At 30.0% G+C, this 21,202-nt stretch overlaps 1 protein-coding gene across 6 annotated transcripts in view; it reads left to right on the plus strand.

Annotated features, from left to right (window-relative positions):
- The window catches only part of LOC107437715 (solute carrier organic anion transporter family member 74D), a 258,380-nt gene that overhangs the window by 217,582 nt on the left and 19,596 nt on the right, over nucleotides 1-21,202 (plus strand). For all 6 annotated transcript variants that reach the window (XM_071184715.1, XM_071184716.1, XM_071184718.1 and 3 more), the window contains one exon: nucleotides 12,417-13,386. In XM_071184715.1, the coding sequence (XP_071040816.1) occupies nucleotides 12,447-13,386 (940 nt within the window). In that variant the 5' untranslated portion in view covers nucleotides 12,417-12,446. The remainder of the gene's footprint in view (nucleotides 1-12,416; nucleotides 13,387-21,202) is intronic.

The following is a 21,202-nucleotide window of genomic DNA, read 5'->3' on the forward strand; positions in this document are numbered from 1 at the left end:
TATAGCGCCCACATTTCATGTGGAATTTTCTTCATTCCTCGTCTGCTGCTATGGTAACTAGACAGTCTTCCGCCTTTTTCATCTTCTTTTTCATTCGATTTCTTCTAAATTCGAGCTTAATTCTTTTCTGGAAACAGCTTTTTATGTTCATTATTGATGTGGCTATGGAATTACTTTTGAAGTTGTTAAGTTAGTATTAATTACTGGTTTTTTGCTCAATTAATGTTTGGTTAATTTGGAAGATCAGGAAGTGAACTAATTTTAAGGAATTCTAAACATGTTGACGGCACTTAACTTCAGTTTCATAATCTCGGTAAACTTTTTTATTGATATTAAATTAATATAATAAATAATTGAGTTATTGACAAAAATGTTTTTTATGAATCATCTTTGAATGTTTGAAAATTCTCTATGAATAAATTTCAAATGTATGATTGTTAACGTAAAATTTTTTATTGATTTTTTTTTGCCTCTCTTTTTTGTGAAGCAACATTAAATTTTTTAATTCTTGTAAAAGCTTTAGTTTTCTGAGGTTTATCTTCATAATATTTAAGTTCTCTTAGTTAAAACTTCAATTAATTCGGTAATTAAATATTTATTAAGCTTAACTGTGACCGAATCGATTTCTGGAATTCATAAATGTTGTTTGCAAAAATTTATAAATTTAATATTGTGAGTTTTATTTTATTGTTTAAAATTATTTATTTCATGGAAAACTATAATTTTTATTATTACCACAGAAAGTATGACGAAAAATTTTCTCTGGTACTTCTTACAATAAGGCCAACGAAGTTACAGGTTGGATCAAAAAATGCATTTTAATACCAAATCGTTCCCGTGGATTTTGATTGCTTCATAAAAATGCCTGTGCATATGAGAGAAAAATGAATTGACAATATTACCACAGATCAGAGATTTTTTTATGCATATTGTCTCTGGCACTACAAACAATAAGCCCAGCGAAGTTACAGGTTGGATCAAAAAATGTATTTTAATACCAAATCGTTCTTACTTACTTCGATTGCTTCATAAAAATGCCTTGCATATAAGAGAAAAACGAATGGGATATCAGCAACATTTAGTAGAATTCGATATTGATAGCCGTATCAGTCAGGATGTTTACGAAAATAAATTATCAATTGAGTAACTAGGAATCAGTATTGGAAGCAGCTTAGACTGTTTCACTGGGTCAAGGTCTTGCTCAAAAAATATGATCTTCATTATTTTGATTAAAGACCGCTCACCTCTTGTTTTGATGGGAAAAAGTGATTTTTAAATGTCAAAAATTGGCGTTCCTGTTGAAAGCTGTGGTGGAACCGGAGAAAAATAATGAAGATGTTTATAGTTTTAATTCTCAGAATAGAGATAACTTAAGTATGCTTCTGGAAAATAAAAGGTATTTACTCTAGATTTTTAGAATCGGCATATTTCGATTATTTTTAGGAATTAGGGGTTAAGAACATTTTTCAATGTTAAGAACATTCGATCAAAATGATGAAAGAATCATTAAATGCGAATAAAAACATACGATTTTAATACCACCATTTATATCTCAGTATTGCTAATTACTAATGCATGATTGTTGTCCTAATCTAATTTATCCTTCAGAAAGTGATGCCATCATGAGCAACCAATAAATAACCATGTGTCTTCTTTTTTTAATCAGATTGACCTTGCTTGTAAAAGCTAAGCCAAAACCTCTTAACTAGTATTACTATAACTTGTCTACCTTGAATTCGACTAGAATATTCTTTTAACCCCATTTTACAATGCAGTTTTTTCTTTTTATTTTATTGTTCTGATTTATGCCATTATGGAAGCGTGTATTTTTTTAGCATTTTAAATCTACTAATAAATCTATTTCTTAGAGAAGTATATTGTTGCGATAAAATTACCGTAATTAGATATTTTATTATTCATATTTGATTATCATCCTTTTGCTGATTTAAATTTTTACGCTAACGATATTTTTACGATCTCTCCTAAAATAAACGTTCTTTGCTGATTATTTATTACTTCCAAAATTACCTTGGTTTTCGAAAAGAGAAAAACCGATAACAATACAAATATCGATAAAGAGAACCGATAAAGATAGTATTTAGATGATATAGATATTAGATATAGATATTAGATATAGATATTAGATATTAGATATAGATATTAGATGATAAAGAGATACCGATAAAGAGAACAATACAAATGCTTGATCTTGTCTAATTCGCTTGTGGGGATTTCAAATCTGGAATTAGTTTTGCTCCTAAAGTTTCAGATTTTTTAAAGTGACATTTTTAATTTTTTTCCCCTTGAAATGTACAAATATAAAAATGTTATATATAACGGGGCGTTGCATAAATGCTGCGACAAACTTCTAGGGAATTTAGAGAACATCATCAGATTAAAATTGCATAGAAACCCATGCCTGGAATGCATAAGAACCCATGTCATCTTACGCGTCTAGGGACTCTTCCCTATCATAACATGGTCAGAGCACACGAAGAAACAGTTCATGATAAGAAAGCCCCCCTATCGGTGTTTGATGACATTTCCTTGGCATAGGTTCCTATGCAACATTTATCCAACTTCCACTAACATATATCGCATTTTTAAACCTGTACATTTCGACAAAAATGTAACTAAAAATGTGATTTTTTAATTAATAAAAAACGGTAGCTTGGAGAGAGGAACTGACTGCAGATTTGAAATCAGTGATGCAAAAGTGTAAGATTTGTTTTTAAAAAAATCAAATAATCTATTTTGTGATTATTTATATTCGAAATTTTAGGCCTGCGTCGGGTTATTTATAAGATAAAATAGCTTGATTGGACTCGTAAATTAGATTAGTGTTACCTTGTTTTGTCTTGAGTTAATTGCGAAAAATACTCGTTTTTAAAAGAAGGTATTTAATTTTTAGTTTTGGAGAAAATTTAGAGATATACCTTTTGTGACCATGCTACCCGAAATTGAGTTAGAAACCTGTCCTAGTATAATGAAAGTATGTTACCTCATATATATATTTTTTGAATTAAAAAAATTTTCAGCAATAATATTAATTTTAATATTAATAATTTAATTTTAATAGCAATAATATTAATAGCAATATTATATTAATATAATATTAATTTTAATTATTAATTTTAATTCTCACTAACATAGTTAAAGCATTTCTTTGTTTTACTCACTTAGTTCTTACTCATTTAGGAAGCATACCACTGTTGAAAAAGAGAAAAACATATGTCACACAACAAAAAATATGTCCACCGATGATTTGCTATAGTAGTAATAGTTTATTTACGTCGCACTAGAGCTGCACAGATTTGATAAAGAGAAACATTTTTTGAATTTGATTTAATATACTCTTACCCGCTTCCATTTAACTCACAGTTAACATTCATATTATCAGTGATAGAAAGATCATGGATTAAAGTTTTCTTGTAATGGCACTAATCGTGGAAGTTCCGTTTACTTTCCTCTCCAACTGACTTAAATACGAAAAGCAAGTTGATCCGTATACGGCTCACAGCTCACACCGGTCTCAATATTGACGTAAATATCCCAAATGGTAGTTGATCATGGGTTAAGTTTCCTTGAAATCAGGTAGTCCGTGGCATCTTTCATCATATTAAGCAAATGTTGCTTTCTTTCATTCAAAAAATCTGTCAGTAAAGAAATTTTTCGCTATTCTTGATGCATAAGTTCCATTGTTTTCTAGAGTCGGTTTAAGAATTTTAAGCTGCGAATCCGATATGGGTCTATACAGTTTAACGTCAATACTTGAGTTAGTAAAAAAATGGAATTAAAAAAATTCTATAAGAGAAGATATTTTTAAATGATTATTCTGTGAAGTGTATAAGCACCATCTTCCAAATGAGGTTAAGCAATAGACGAATTAAGATATTCGTTTCTTCTCTTGCATATAAACCTTTGGCGTAACAGAAAAACACGATTCAAAATTTTGCACGTCCTGTATGAAGCGATGTGCTCTTTAACTTGATCGTTTTCAAAATTTAAAATACTTGATTGAAATCCTTGTTTTTAGTTTGGTTTAGAGTGGCTGGGTGGCGCAGTTGGTTTGTCGTCGGCCTTCTGACCCCAAGTCTGCGGATTCGATCCCCCAGCCCAGACACAGGATTTTCGGGATGCAGAAAATCCTCAGCCGCCATATCGTATGATTATGCGGCATGTAAAAGATCCCTGGTGTGCCTTATTGGCTCTTGGCATTTTCGGCAAGATTAAAATTCCTAGTGCACTTTAGCATCCAAATAGAGTCTCGGTGCTGCCATCTAGTGTGGCAGAAACTAGACGTCCAAATTAACATGACCAACGGTATCTCACCCATTATGGTGGTCCTGAAAGAGTGGATACCACCTCTGGAGAACGCACTAAGTCTGCTCATTGGCAAGACCGATTGTGCAGGTCATTGGAAATAAAAAAAGTTTGGTTTAACGTCACACTCGACATACTGGCGGATGCGCACTCTTCAATGTAGCAATTTAGATTGGAGAGCAAATGTTTGGAAGATTTCCAAATCGTGATCTGCGGCAAAATAACCGCCAAGTCTTGGCGATTTCCAGGTTGGCGGTTCGTGAGAAACAAAAAAAATAAAAATTTAAAAAAAAAATCATTACAGAAGTGGACCAATTCTAAAGGTCGACTCGTAGCGACCCCCGGGCAAATCTCTGCATGTTTTTTTTTTTTTTTTTTTTTTTTTTTTTTTTTAAATTTGTTTAAAATGTGTTTGGCGCCTTGGCGATTGTAGTTGGCGCAGCAGATCACGATACGGAAATGTCTCCCAAATTTCAGTAGTTGTCACCTAATCTCTGTACCTTGTTTTTCAACCGCTCTTGGATTTTTCCATCTCCGAAACCACAGGGAGCGTAACATTAAACTCCAAACTACTAAAGTATGATCGGAGAAAGTGCAAATCAATCAGACACCCAGCTTTTAGCACAGCCCCAGCTGTGAATCGAACCCAATCCGAAGTCATTTTAAGCAGAGTCTAACCAGCACATAGATTGAATTGCATAGTTTAAGAGGAGTTCTTCTGTATTTAATATTTTTAATTTGTCGGTTGAGACGAATGCTCACTCCTATTCCTCAACCTCATAGTCATTCTTGCAACTAAACTCGAGTTCTGACAAATCCATCGAGTAAGACAAAGTTCCAAAAGAAGATACAATAAAAGGAAGAAAGAAAAAAATGTCGTAAGTCGGGAGCTCCCTGACAAGCACAGGTGTTGCAAATAAAGCTGATGTAGAAATGAAACCAAACGGGTGTGTATATAGATTTTATACTAAACCATGGGCGTTGCCGGAACGTTTTCATTCAATCCCGGATTTGAGGTTTGTGGGAAATTTCAAGACAGGGGTTAAGAGATAATGAACCAGGAAGGGATGCTACGAAGCTCGCGTGAGTCGTAAAAAGTTTGTTCTACATATTGTGACGTTTCAATCAAAGCGGAAATTATGTTTAGTCGGCATCGGCCTAATAAATGCTATGGCACGTCCATAGTTGTGACACGTTATTATAGATTCATGGAGGCTATGCAAATACTTGTTATTATTAATGTCTAAGTTTTTCAATGAAGTTTTTTACTCTTTATCCTGAGGGAAATTTATATTCGTTGTTTAGAATTCATTCGAAGAGTTTAGATATATCGTTTTTAAATTACAATAGAATTTTTTGAGAATGTATCATTAAGGTGAGGGAAATAAATGATTTTTTTAAAACTAATTTATCTCCTAAGTTTATGTTTGTTATTAATCCATATTATTAAAGAAGCTTAAAGGGACTGTAAAAATATTACATAAGTGTCTAAAAAGAAAGAGCTATAAACAACGCAGGACACTAAATTCTCTGTTTTTGGAAATAAATTTCTCTTAAATTGCGAAAATATCTAAATTTAAAAGTTTGTTTTTTTCAAGTTCAATTAAAAATAGGGGAACAGGCACTGTTCGGTTAATTTTGTTGACAAAAATATCATAAAAAAAATATTTTTTCAATATACATCTTTTCTTTGCATTAGGGATTCATTCTTTCGTATTCAATATGTCACGATAGAATTCTTTGTTGAATAAAAATAATGCAAATAAACGAAAATAATATTATCTCTTTCTAAAATTCGCAAATTTTCAGCGTCAGTCACTATTTGATTTTAAAAAAAAGTCTTAATAATTTAATCTATTCTTAAAAATTTACTTATTACATGCTGACGATTAGTACGGCAAAAGGCAGTGAAAAAAAATTTTGTTATTAAATGTCTATACCTACATGTGCAATAATCGCTCAAAATATTACATAAAATATCCAATGAGGGGATTTTTTTCATGGTTTCATTGAAGAGTCTTTAGTATTAAATTTTAATTGCTAGTACGTCTATTGTTTTAAAAATGAGTAATCTGATGTAACAAACTAATCCTAGCAACAATTTTACCTTGGCCCCAGTTGGGCTCAAAATTGGCTCAAGATGGATCCTATGTGAACATGCACCGTGGGACCAATATTGGCATACCTAGATTTTTTATTCTTGGTCCTGAAATGGCTTTTAATATTGGGCAACAACAATTCTATTTAGGGCCGATATATTGGTTGTAAAATGGCTATAAAATATCGGGTAAAATGGACAATTATATATTGGGCTGATATTAACTGACGGATGGATTTAAAATATTATGTTAATCTAACGATTCTATATAGGGTAAATTGCATTTAATAATGCATTTCATAAGAAAACACTTTACATATAATTGCTCATTATATGGATTACACTTTACACTCAAATATACGCTTTATGTGAATTCAGTTCACATTTTAATATGCGCTTTATATGAACACACTTTACACTTAAGTATACACTTCATATGAATATACTTTTAAATCTGCATTTTCACATGAATTCACTTTATATTTAAAATACGCTTAATATAAGCAAATGAAATAAATACTTTACGTTTTTTTCATTTTATTATGCATTTTATTTATACAGTACCGAAATTATCATAAAAAATGTAGTATGAGCACGACTTTTTATTTAAATACTTGATATGAGTACACTTCACTCTTAAATACACATTGCAGTTCATTATACATTTCATAAGATAACACTTTACATTTAATGACTCTTCATATGAGCACACTTTACACCTAAATTTACGCTTTATATGAATTCACTTCGCATGTAAATGAACGCTTTATATGAATACACTTAAGTATACACTTCATATTGAAATATGCGCTTAATATAAAAACGCTTTCCATTAAAATAAGCACTTTTTTTTCATTTTATTATACAGTTTATTTACACAACACCGTAACTTTTATTACATTTGAATAAATCATATTTCATCTTTTTTTTCCTGTCTACGTTGGTCCAAATTGTGATTCGGCGCAAGCCACTATAATTCGACACGTTTTTCTCCGTCTCATCATATTCTTTGAATTCGAGTTATACCCAATTGTTACATGGTATCATTTGTTAACTATGTAGAAAATGAAAAATCCTTCAGAAATAACGCCACAATTGTTGTTATTTTTCTCTTCTACCTTTGTTACATCCGAACCGCAACAAAAATGCATTACGACATTCTTACGACTAACAAATTATTGACATTGAAAAATACGAGTAGTTGTAGTGGTTGGAACAACAGACTTCTTCGTCGTTATTGCCTTTAGTTGTTATGACTAATGTGGGAAATGTTTTCAAGCTTGAGTGCGGAAAATCATTCATGGGGTATGAGCACGAAGAAAATAAATAGAAAAATAGAAGGGGGAAGTAAAGAGGTAGACAATTTAGAGGAGAACATTCTTCATATTCTTCCGTCTGGATTTTACAATGACATCTCAAACGAATCGTAATTCAATTTTAAAATGCTTCATCGACGTCGGTGCTGGCACAGTCTTGATTCCTTTTCATAAGTTTCATTTTCAGAAAAAAAAGACAAATTTCTCAACATTGTTAGAAAATGTAAAACATGCTTGAGTTCTAATGATATAATATAAACAAGCTAAATATTAATAGATATATTTTCTTTGGAGAACTATCCAGGTGTAAGAAATTAAGAGAGTTTGCAGACTTGGTCGATTATCTCTAGAACTTCTGGGCCGATTTTAATGAATTTTGATCTGTACATACATTGATACAATACAAAACAAATAACCATTCAACAATCGTAATACACACGCATGATGGGGCGTAACACTCGTTGGTGTTGGAAGGTAATTTTTTTAAAATTTTTTTACATTTGGAAGAAACGTAAAAATTCTGCATTGCAGTAATGATTTTCGAAAAAATTTAATAATGGAAGAAATGCAGCGGAAAATACATAGTGATGTAAAATGCAGCATATATATTCGAATCTTCAAATTTCTGTTTGATCTACTATTAAGGCCCCATAACGTAAACAAATTAGACTTAAATCGATATTTAATTTGGTGAAATAGATATTTTTTGACCTAACGTTACAGTCATGTGTTAAAGTAGATTTATAATTATTTTTAATGAACGTTTGGACAACTCTGAACTTATCAAAAAATCGCCTTTACATTTTTTGCATTTTTAAGAAGCCTAAAATTCTGTAATGATGTTAAGAGAAATTTGATAGTGGGGGAGATGCAGCGGCCGATACATCGTAAAGTAGCATGCAGCATTTATGCGAATCTTTCAATTTCAGTTAGGTCTACACAGAGAAAAGAAATTCTGGTAAAATTACCATACTGTATGTTAATAACATTACTGGCAAAAAAAGAAGAAGAAAAAAAAAAGCATAATTCTATGATAATAAAACCAAAATATATGTTATTTAAACCATTCATTTCGTAATTTTTTGGTTCATATGGTAACGGTTTAAGGGAAATTCTAGTTCTCAAAAATACAGTTTTTATTACCACACTTTTAGTAAAAAATAAGTTTTAAATTTAACCGAATAAATAGTTTTTATGCCATGTAATTACAGATAATCAAAATCTTTAGAATTAAGCATATACTTTTTTACATGTCTTTATTTTTACGCTTTATAAGCATCATAAGTTGAATTTGTTTTCAATTTTGGAGTAAAAAATAAAATTTTATACGTGATTAAAAATTTAAAAATAGAGAGATCGTAAACGATTCCACTATTACTTGAGAATTCTTTTACCTGCATAAAAATGATTTGAAAAACGGATGAGATCAGATCTATTATTTTGACGAAGTTGGAAAGTATGGTTAACTCTATAAAACGCTATTAAAATTTGAAGATTCATGTCTGCTGCACGTGACACAACTCGATATTGGCCGCCGTAACTCAAAATTTCAAGTTGTAGAAAATATTTTTTTTAATGATTCAAAAAAATACCTGAGTTTATTTACGGGAAAGTGGTTTTAAAAAAAACTTTTATACTAGTGTCTTTGCAAATTATGTTTTTAGCGAAATAATTATACAGTATCGCTTGCAAAAGTGAGTTGACTTGAGCCCTAATGATCCATTCACGGAAGAAGTTATGTCAGCTTTGACCTTTAAAATTCAAAAACATTTATTAAAATTCCAATTTAAGTTAAGAAAGCTTTTGTCGTATGCATAATTTTTTTGGGGATATATTGAGTCACGTTATTATTATTTTAGTGAAACATTTAGGCTTATCAATTAACTTCACTTCAGCAATGTTTTTTCCTGACGATAAAATATTATTTCCTTGTAATCAAATGTCATTTAACCTTAAAGCAAGCATATGATGCAACATTATGTTGGTTTTTGAATGTGCACATTCATTTAGAAACATGCCCCATAAAATGTTAATGCTTTGTTTTTATTGTAAATAGTTTTCATTAAAGTTTGCGCAATCACGAAAATACATATATTTTACCTTGTTTCTGAGGTTACAAGACAATACGAGTAATACTTCATTATTATTCCTATTAGTATTCTAATTAGCAATTTTTTGTTTCATTATTTAATAAGATTGTTCACTCCGCGTTGGCCATATTTTCCCGATCCCTTTTAAATATCTTTTCCTAGTATTAAAGGAAAGATTTTAGTTTTAGACCAAGTTTAACAATAATGCTTAAAAATCTTAACAGATGTACTTTAAAGAACTTTTCAGTGGCTAAAACCGTAAAAGAATGTGAGAACTAAAAACTGAAGAATAGCATCAAAGGTTATAATTTTTAGAAAGTTTGTTAAACTTGCTGAACACTTTTCACTGTTAAGTCAAGAATTTTTTCTTTGGATGCCAACTCAAAGTGACAAAAACATATATTTCAGTATTCCAGTGATGTATATAAATCTTCCTCTTAAAGTCGGAAACACTTACTCCCCATTTTTAATTTTTTTTTCCACAGAAAACTCTGGAAAAAATATGGTAGTTGGAAAGACAATATTTTACAAGACAAAACTTACTCGCCGGCCCCAAATATGACAAACTGGAAATTTTGCACCCTGCCTTATACAGTAAAGTAAATATTTGACATCAGTTAATTTTCTAAAATTAAATAAAGCTGATTGAAAACATTTTTAGAATTTACCTCCATTGACACCTTTGACAGTTTTGTCACTTTGAAAACGAAAAAAAAAAAACATTTCTGAGTTATAACGACTGATTTGAAAGATTTTCACTTTTCTTTCTTCTTTCACTAGTTTCACATGAAAGATTTCGAATTCTCTGCAAAATTTTACAAATCGGCATTTCAACTTCTATATTGAGCCACGTATGACTCGCATTTTACTTTTTTTCTTCTTATATTCAATGCAAAAATATGCATAGCGAAGTTAAACAATCAACTTTAGGAAAGTGACCTGATAACCCTGGCCTCAGCCATCGACTGACCCAGGTATCGCAAACCTTATTGGGTCAGGTTTGATCTAATTGCTGCATGACCATTGTCTTGCCACAGTGACACACTTTCACATCCCACATAGCCGCTGGATGGGGTGGCTCAAAACAGATTTCTCCCATCCACCTCGATTTGCTTACTATGCATAAGAAATTATTTTGTTCCGAAGACGAAAACGAGTTTGTGTTCTTTACGCGCTAACCTATTTACGTAAAGGGACCTTGCTTACTTGATGCACGTATTTAAGCATCCTATGCGTATGTAGATAACGTGGTGGTTAAGGTCGCCTCCAAATATAACAATGAAAAAAAGATATTGGCTCCTATTGTGAGGTTCTTTAAGGCCTTTTGTCTCCATCCTATATAATGTAAAATATGATTGAAAATAGAGGTTAGCGGGCTTATAATATCTTTCCAAGTCCGGGTGATTTCATATTATTCTTGTACGCTTCGATAATAGGATTCGCTTATTTTGTTTTTAATTAGCTTTGCATCACTATATTTGTATGACTCGCTTTAGTCGGGATGTTTCCATTCAACTAAAAACAACCGAAGGTCTCCTTCGCACCATTGTTCTCTTGCGCGTTGATAAAAAGTTGAGTTAATAAAAATACAGAAACATCCAATGTATTTTTAGACTTATAAGCTTAGTAAGTTGTACACTGAAGCACAGCAATGTTGTTTTCTGGATTCTTGCGTTCTCACGGATTCTAAATTGATCATTGGATATATCATTTTGTTTATTTAAAATATCAATTGAAGACTTAAAGTTAAAAAAATAATTCTGTAAGTGCCAATTTGCAAATTACGAAAAAAACGTTGTTAAAACTTTTAAAAATATTGTTCGTAAATGCAACAAAAGCAGCTAACGGCAGCTACCACAAATAACCTATCGTTTGCAAATCTGCAGCCCATAATACATCTAAACTTATTATGTATATCTATGCATTTGTTTAAGGGGAAAAAAACCATGTTGGAAATGGAAAATTGAGAAAATGGAATTTACAACTTTTTCATATTTTTTAATTCCATTTTTCTGTATATGAATGATGTGAAATTTTATTACAAATTATTCAGTTGTGAATTCTATTAGTGCAAGTTTAAAAACGGCCCCAACTGTACGACCACTCTGGGAAAATACTGTGCTCTAAGTATGCGAACGCACCTAAACTTTGAACACAGTCAGACTACTGATTATTTTTTTTATATCTCAGTAAAATTTGCTATTAAATTTTTTTCTTTAAAAGAAATGCCCACATAATTAGGATTGTACGCCCGTACAAGGAAATTTTTTTTATATTTTGAGTGTCACTTCTACGTCACGATATTCATCTTTTGCACTACAAATGGAAACAAAACATTCAATGTATTATAATTACTCTAAATCTAAATAATTTTGTCAATTTTTTAGAATATAATTATTTTGGCATACTTAAGAGATAATCATCTCCTATATTTCATTTAGTTGACAAAGTGCCAACTATAACAATTTAAAAGCATGATTAAAGTGTGTTTAAAGGATTAAACTTGGAAATCTTTTACAAATTACATAATTTTCCGTCTTGTGTTCTGAATTGCTTGATCTTAAAGTCTTTTGTTTTCTTAATTTTCAGGTTGTCTATTTCGTACATCTAAATTGATCAATGGACCAGTGGAAGAATTCACAAGGTCCGACTTGTAAAGCGTGCTTAAACACTCTGGATGAAAAGTCCTCTTTTCAAAACACCAGCAACATGATTACCTCCAATGGTCACGGCACGCCGCTCAAAAACCCACAGAATCTCACCAACGGCTGCAATGGCAGCCTTCTCATCAAAAACAGTCTCCCTAAAAGTCACATCATCAAAGCCCATCTCAACAATGGCCACTCTAAAAATGGCCAGCACATTGAAAAGAACAACCATCACTTGGACTTGGTGAAAGAAAGTTTATGTTGCTTCAAGCATTCCCAGTCATCGCTCGAGAACACACGAGCCATTAGAGTAGTAGACAGATCCAGAGCCGATCGCTCGTGTGGACTTTGGTCATTCACGCCTCAATGGCTACAATCTTTCGCCAACAAAAAGGCGTTTTTGGCCTTGTTCTGCTTGGTTAGTGTCTTTCAAGGCATGTACTATACTTACTTCGTCAGTGTACTGACGACTATAGAAAAACTGTATCAAATACAGAGTAAAACTACGGGCATGATCATGTCCATGACTGAAGTTGGCCAAATTGGAGGTGCTTTATTTCTCACCTACTATGGTGGACAGGGGCATAGGCCGAAATGGATTGCTTTCGGCATGCTTGTGTTTGGAACAGCCTCTCTTTTTTGTTCTGTGCCTCATTTTTTGTTTAGAGACATAAATAGTCCTGTCAGAACCATGTCCAGCTTTGAAAATTCTTCGGTCATTGCTATGAGGGAATTAAGAACTAAACTTTGTCATATCAAACATCTGCCCTCAAATTCCTTGCGTATCGCACTTCCATTGTCATTGGTGTCATCAAATTCTTCATTAGAATCTTCTGGAAACGACTCAGGATTATTTATCAATAGTCAGCAAAACTGGATGTTCAACAGGTCACAACGTTCCGCCTATGCAGGTTAGATTTCCTTAATTATGTTGTGTGCATTATAACTTGTTGTTATATGGACAATTATTTTAGGAAAAATAACTATTATTAATTTCTGGGATTAACATAACTGTGCCGTAACACAGATTAGTTATGTCGGAGATATTAACCGAAACTCTTATTAAGTCCTCTTCAATAAATAAGAAAATATACTTTTATTTTAAATAAAGCTTAATAGTTTCAATGAAAAAACTCAATTATATGACAGAAATTTTAAATATTATCAAAGAAAAAAATTGGGTTCATTTTCCATTCAATTTTACTGAAATAAGAAATAAAAAATGCCGTGACGCTTTTCCCTTACTAAGTAATGAATCCAGTAGTTTCATAACGATGTGTTAAACTAGCTGAGTACATTTCTTATTATCTCCCTCATACACTAGTTGCTTAAAATAAATCAAATATATTAGATCATAAATTCCAAAGCCAGACAGAATTTCAATCAAAATTTATCAAAACTATTTTCATGTTTTGAATAAATTTGGAACTTGTGTTTACTCAACTGAGCTGTTCATTAATTTCCATAAGTCACACCTATTATGAAACAGACACTAGAATTTTGCATAAACTTTTAATCAGTCCTCGGAAAAATTAAATTACGAATTAGTAATTTCTAACCCTATTCACGAGTGCATATCGCTGAGAGATCTGAAGAAAAAAAATATTGCGTTAGAATTTCTGGAGGTTGGCGAGCGATAACGAACAGGAAGAGGATATCTATGCAAGAAAAAAAAAACTTGTACAGAGTTATATACTCAAGCGAGCTTGAGCCATTTATAAAAAAAAGATAAGTAATGGAATAGAAAGAGTGTGCTATTTCGTTCAAATATCTATAGTAGTCATTTTGACAGCTATGGTCGATTTAATTTGATGCACTTATTATACCACCTAATAAAATTTTGCTTTAATGCTTTAAAAAAAACCAAAAGGTTCCGAGAAGTCACAAATGTCAAGTGAGTTGGTTTAATTATTTTGAGAATTAGTACCTCTCAAAGTTGATATGCGGTCAAGATAACCGCTCCGGACATTCTAGTGTTAATAAGTTAATTTAACACATTTGAGGTAAGGCATAAGACTTGACAACACTTTAAATTGTGGTCCTCAATGCGTGTTCTGTAGTTCCGTAGTCAGTGTTCAATGGTATTTTAGAGTCCTGCTGATTTATTATCATTCGGTTTTAAACGATAGTTCATTAAAAAAAAATGAAGAAGGCCGTAGATTAGCAATCATTTTACGTGATGACTAATAATGCAGTATGAATTTCAAAGCTGATGCTTCTAAAAATAGTGATGTTAGTTTAATAGTGTTTTATTAAGACCAAAATAATAACGCAATTAACATACTGATTGGATTAAAGAACACAAACGAAAACTAGAATCACTTTCAATAGCTTAGCATTCGAAGGACAACTACAAATGTTTCGCATGATATTAATGAAGATATAATGATTCTTTAATGAAGAAAGAATAAGGAGCTTCTCATTAAGTCTGAAAAGGTATTAATTCTTTTCGACTATAATTTTTTTTTTTTTTTTTTTTTTTTTTTTTTTTTTTTTTTTTTTTTTTTTTGTACTTTAGTTCTTCAAGTATATTTAGTATTTCATTATAATCTAAATTTTGTGATTCAGACGATAACAAAAATGGATAAATTTAAATTGATTCTACTCTTAATTTTATTCCAATTTTTAACAACATGTCAGAAATCATAACCATATTCTCAAAGTAGTTGTTTTTCTTCCTCCTGCTATTGAATTTCTTTGATTATATTATTTAAATCAATAGATTTGATGTCCCTAATTTATCTGAGTTTATTAATGTGGTCTATTAGCGCCAGAGGTTAAAGATTATCTATTGTAAAATATTTTAATTTAATTGTTTTATGAAAGAAAATTATTATAATTATCAAACTTCAAATACCCTTGATAACGCGCCAAATAAAGTTCACTTTATCTTTACTTAAGAATGAAATGTTCATTTTATGATGCTATCTCATTGCGCCTAAAATAGCATCTGTATCAATATTTTAATATACAAACTTTCTGCACTTGTGTATATTCGACCATGACCTTGACGCAGTTTCCTTCTCCGTGAATAAAATTAATGTCGGCAATGTCGTGACTAGGTTCGGCTTTTTTTTTTCTGTCGATAATTTCATCAGTTTTCCTTTCCACGTGCGTTCAACTTGTGTTGTGCATTTTCTCGGCTCCTTTGTTTGATTTGTGGTTGAATATAAATATTATTCTTATTATCAGCACTTTCCGAGCATTTTAATGAAAGCAGTATAATAATGTTAGTTTTAAAAACTGGAAGAAAAAAAAAGTAAATCAATGCTTATATATATCTAAGATACTATTTTTAATTTGTAGGGAAAGTTTTTTCGTAAAGAACAACTATTGAGGTAATGATTTTTTATTAACAGTTCCGTGCAAATTTTACTTATGAACAATTTTCCACATTTTAGAAATTAACGATCATAATTACTTTAATGGGTATTCATTTTTATTTAAATTAACTTTATGTTCTAGAAAGTGACAGAACTAAAAAGTGGTAAAGTTTCTATAATTTAAAAAAAAAAAAAAAAAAAGAATAAGCAACTAAGTTGATCTAAAACAGTTTTTTAAAATTTAGTGGCAACTGCATAAATTTGAAAAACTTATCATGAACAGTTGGTATAATTAATTGCATCAAACTATAAACTTTGGAAGTGATTAAAAAATGGAGGTAATTACAGTTCATGTAATGTACCATACACTCTATTTGTACCTCAGCTTTGCCCTACAGTGGCCTAGTTGTACTTAATTTCTTTTTCGAGCTTAATTTTTTGAGGCTATTAAAAAATTTCTTGTAACTATTATCCTAATCTGGTAATATTCCCGAAATTTCTGAGACTTAAGAATACTGTTCTAATTCGTAATATGACTTCAAACTATTATGAAGAGTTCAGAAGTCTATTAATGAAATTATAATGGTAACACTGTTAAACCTTTTTGTTTTAAACTAAGTCATTATGAAATTACAAATATAATATTTTATTATTCTTTAGCGATAAAATATGTCTTCATTACTCTTAATTATGTCTTCATTACACTTAAAAATAAAGCTATTAAATTATCATTTTTCCTAATCAATCTTTTTTTCCCCAAAAAAATTGTTATTGGCTAATAATACAGTAAAAAATTTTTTTTTCCTTCTTTCAATGTACAGTGACATTTTTTTCAATAGATTTTTTTTATTGTATATAAAAATAATGAAACTTTTCGGCATTCTTTCCTATATTATAAAAAACAGCTTTTTTTTATTTACATCGTTGTTAATATACGTGGCACAGTTAAATTAAAATGATTGATTTTTCTACTAACTTTTACAAGATGGAAAATGTTATAAAACGCATTGATCCATTCATTCCAACAGGAAATATTAGACAATTTAAATTTAAGGAAGCTATTTAATTGAAAAATAATGTTTATAGTATTAAGATTGAAATAAAAATAATTTTCTGTCATTATAATGATTATCATTAACTATAATTTATATCCATCTTGAAAAGTTTATGTCTGATATTGAAGAAAAAAATTTCAAATTAATTATAGATCATATTTTACAAGTTAAGAACTGCATAGAATTTTTTTATTCGAATGTCAGCTTCAAAATTCAGTCATGTTCGCATTTAAATTACAAACAAATTCACAGTGTTCAGACAATTATCAATCAATTAAATGAGTAATCAATTAATGAGATTTTTGCTTTCGTGCGATTTACCCACAATTTAATCCATTTAATTTGAACTTATTATTACAAGTTTTTATAGAATAAATTGTTTTTCGATTGGTTATGATGTAATAATATTTAATATAAAAATTTGATGATTATAACTTATGTTTTTTAAGATAGTTTTTCTTAGAAATTCATGTTAATTTTTTATGTCAAACACCATGGAATTGCCCAGTTGTAAGAGCAAAAGCAATTAAATAATCTAAACAAAGAAACCATTGGTTAGATTGGAATTCTTTAAATATTCGAATTTTTAATAAGAAAGAAAAATTAAAGATTTTTATCTAGTGTTTTTCTGTAGAATATGCAACAAAAAATTTGACAATTTTGCCTTTTCGAATACTGAATAAATATCTCTTTAAATAATAGTGCTAATTCAAAGCAAACAACACTATTTAAACATTTTATTTAAGATATTGGTTTAAAGAAAATTATATCAATGAATTTTATAAAGAGCATTGTTTGGATAAAATACAGTATAAAATGGCTCGATATTGAAATGTAAATAAATATAAAAATTTACTGATGTTTAATTATTTTCTTTTAAAAAAATTATTCGGAATTATTTTCTTTTGCTTAATGAAAATATATTAAACAGTACTTATCCAAGGTTTTTTTGGGTCACTCTGTATTTTCTATTTGGTTTATTTTTTACAAAACAAATTTTTTTATTCACTAAAACATATTGGTACATTTTTTATTCACTAAAAACAATATATTCTCCAAGCTAAACGCATTATTTTCTCAACATCTATTTAATATAATATATTAAAAATAACATTTTAAATAATGTTGACGCTTTTCTTGTACCTACCTATACTTTATGAGAAAAAAATAGCACGCTGACCTGAAAATTATGATTTTTACTGGAAAATCTGGAAAAATAAGGGAAATTTGAAATCTGATTTGAGTGGCCGCCCTGTTATATTACATGACAATTAATTTTGGTATTTACTTTTTACTTTTTTTTTATTATCTATTTTTACTTTCTATTTGATTTTTTATCTGTGACACTAACTCACTTTTGTTAAATGTAATGCTTCAACTTGAGCTAAATAGAATAATAAATGAGTTTTGAATGAATAAATGCGTAAAATAATAAATTCTTTCATATTCACAGGGTGCATTATTTGTAATGGAAACTATCGAATAATGCTATGAAGTCAAAAGTTTTTTTTTTTGTTTGTTTGGCATGAATAAACAAGAATTCGTATATTGTTTCCAAGAAACTCTTTTTGTAAACCTTTTAGTATGTTGTTATTTTTCTGCAGAACTTAATGTTAAATATGTTTATAAGATCTTAGATGTTATTAAAATTAGTTTTTTAAAAACTATTTACATAACATTAAATCTGTTAACTATATATAAATGATACTTGACGGGTTTGGCTTGTTCGAAATAGACGGAAAAAAATATTTGCTGATGTAAATAAATGCCACGTTTCAACAACCAATCAGGAACGAGATATCCACACTACGTCACTTGCAGGTATCCCATTGGACCATGTGTTCCTTGTCAGATACATAAAAAATACTAAAAAGGTTTCATTTCGATGTTTTGTTATTATTGGAGCAATTAACTTAATTGGGGCGGGATAACCTGGTTGGTAGGGCACTGGACCCATGTCAAAGTGGTCGTAGGTTCGATCTTTGCTGGCCGAAGTAAATGGTGACTGAAGCACATTAAATCTGTCGAGTCTCAAAGTCCTCCATGTTCCCATAACAAATCATATCTCTGGGGGTACTGAATTGGAGATTGATCGTTCTCTGGTCAAAATTACGATCTGTGGATGAATAAATGAACGTATGAATGGGTCCGCCCTATAAACGGGTGTGGCAGAAGTCGAATTCTTGGCCATAGATGGCGCCACTGGAAAACAAGAACCATAGAGTTGAAATACTGGGTAGAGAGAGTAGAATAACCCCCGACCCGTGGACAAGATAAAGTCACGTGACTGTAGCCCAAACTTGCCGTTCACTGAGACCGCTTCGATTCCCGTCCATTCGTTTAGCATTGCGATCGTCTGATGCAATTAACTGTCTGTCTTTTTAATTCAGAAATAAGAATGGTACAAAAGTCCTGAGCATTTTGCTGCACGGAGAAGTTTTCTAGGGACTGTCCGATAACTTTTTACAAGAAAGGGCGACATTTTTTTTCACTTTTTCTATTTTAAAATTGATTTTAAAATTTTTCCGATACTCAGTCATGCTCTGATAATCATGTTTTATTTGCTTTAATAATCAATTACGCTCGTTTTTGCTCACTTTTTTTGCATTTAACATAAGTTTTTATTGTTTCTTAAACTTTAAACTTATAATGTTTAAGTATATTTCAATATATATTCTATTTTTAGCTGAAATAGCTGCAAAGCTTTGTTGGCTTCCTTGGCGAGATACTTTAGCGCCAAGGAACAGTTGAGTAAACTTTCGGTTTTGTTTTAGTTCTCTTTAAATGTCGATATCATTTCTGTATATTCTGAAGATTTTGTATATCTTTACCTCTTGATTACTAAAACCCAATATTTATCTTGTTCTAAAATGTTTCCTTTAAATATATATATTTAAATAAAAAATATGGTACATAAGAAGTTGTGTTTTTTAAATTACATAGGAATGCTTAAAAACCAAATTATTTGTATATTCTTATATGTTTGATGAATAATTAAATTCTATGAAATATTTTTAGTATTTAAATATAAAATAGTGTATAGTAGTTTTAGTGTTAATTTTTAATAAAATTATATAATTCTGTTACTATACATAAAATGAATACAAATTATGTACTATTTAGAAAATAAATTAAGGTATATTTAATATAATCATTAAGTACTTGTTTATCTTCTTTTTATTTAAAAATAGTTGCTTTATTGGAAATACTTTATTTTACTAGTATATTAAAGCGTAGAATTAGTTTGATTTAGTGCAACAAATTTAGAAAACATAACATAGAAGTGGATAAGTTGTATAGGAGTAAATTAGTGCAGTAAATTAGCGCATGTTATGCATTGGTATGGAATAAACTGCTCAGACGGCCAAGGCTAACAGCTGGCTGTGGTGCAAAGATTTAGCATCGTGAACCTTTCTTGTAAAATTTCAACTGTTTTTACCTTTATCTAGATTGTATATATTTAATTTGCAGCTGGCTAAAAGATATAGTTTTAAATGCACTTACTATTTTTAAGAAAATTACATTTTTTATGGATGGGCATTGTAATTTTCTTAATGTCCATAAAATGATTATGGTTCTTTTATTTGTAAAGTAAAATATTTTTAACTGCTACTTTTTAAGATACTGGTTTTCTGCATAAAAATTATTAAATATACATTGACCTATAATAGTTGCATAAATTTACCTCATAAAAAGTTGCATAAATTGCAATTTCTATCACAAATAAAAGTAAGATATTTTAATTATAAGTTCGTCATTAGTTTCAATCTACATTTAGTACAAAGTAAAAATTCTAATTGCTTTCTCTTTTATTTAAGTATTTTTTGTTTAAATTTCGAAAGCTTTTCTACTAGTCTCTTTGTGTGTACAATTTAAACTTCCTAGTAATTTATGGAATTAGATTGTACATGAAATACAAAGTAAAATTTCTAATTAAACTCTTTTATTATTTTCTTTGATTAGTTTAATGCTTTTAATCTTATATTTTTCTCTATTCGGAGCTGAAAACTTTTATATTAGAATAAATATTTTATTTCATATTTAGACAAATTGTTGAGTATTAAGTTAAAATGCAACAGCAGTTTATTTTTGAAAATATCTATTTTAAGTGTCAGGAAAAAAAGAAGTCAAAATTCTAAATTAATAATGTAAATAATCTTTATTGTATAAATAATTTAATGTATTCAATATATAAATAAAATTCTAAACGTAATTAAATTTAATCAAAAATATGTTTTCTAACTAATCTGTTCTACTAAAAACGGGTTTTATTTTCCCCGAAGCTATTTTTCCCGAAATTTGATATTACCTCTCGAGCAGTCTCTTGGTGAGCATAAATAAAAATGATA

The sequence above is a fragment of the Parasteatoda tepidariorum genome, chromosome 8 (genome assembly GCF_043381705.1).
Source record: "Parasteatoda tepidariorum isolate YZ-2023 chromosome 8, CAS_Ptep_4.0, whole genome shotgun sequence".
Lineage (NCBI taxonomy): Eukaryota > Metazoa > Arthropoda > Arachnida > Araneae > Theridiidae > Parasteatoda > Parasteatoda tepidariorum.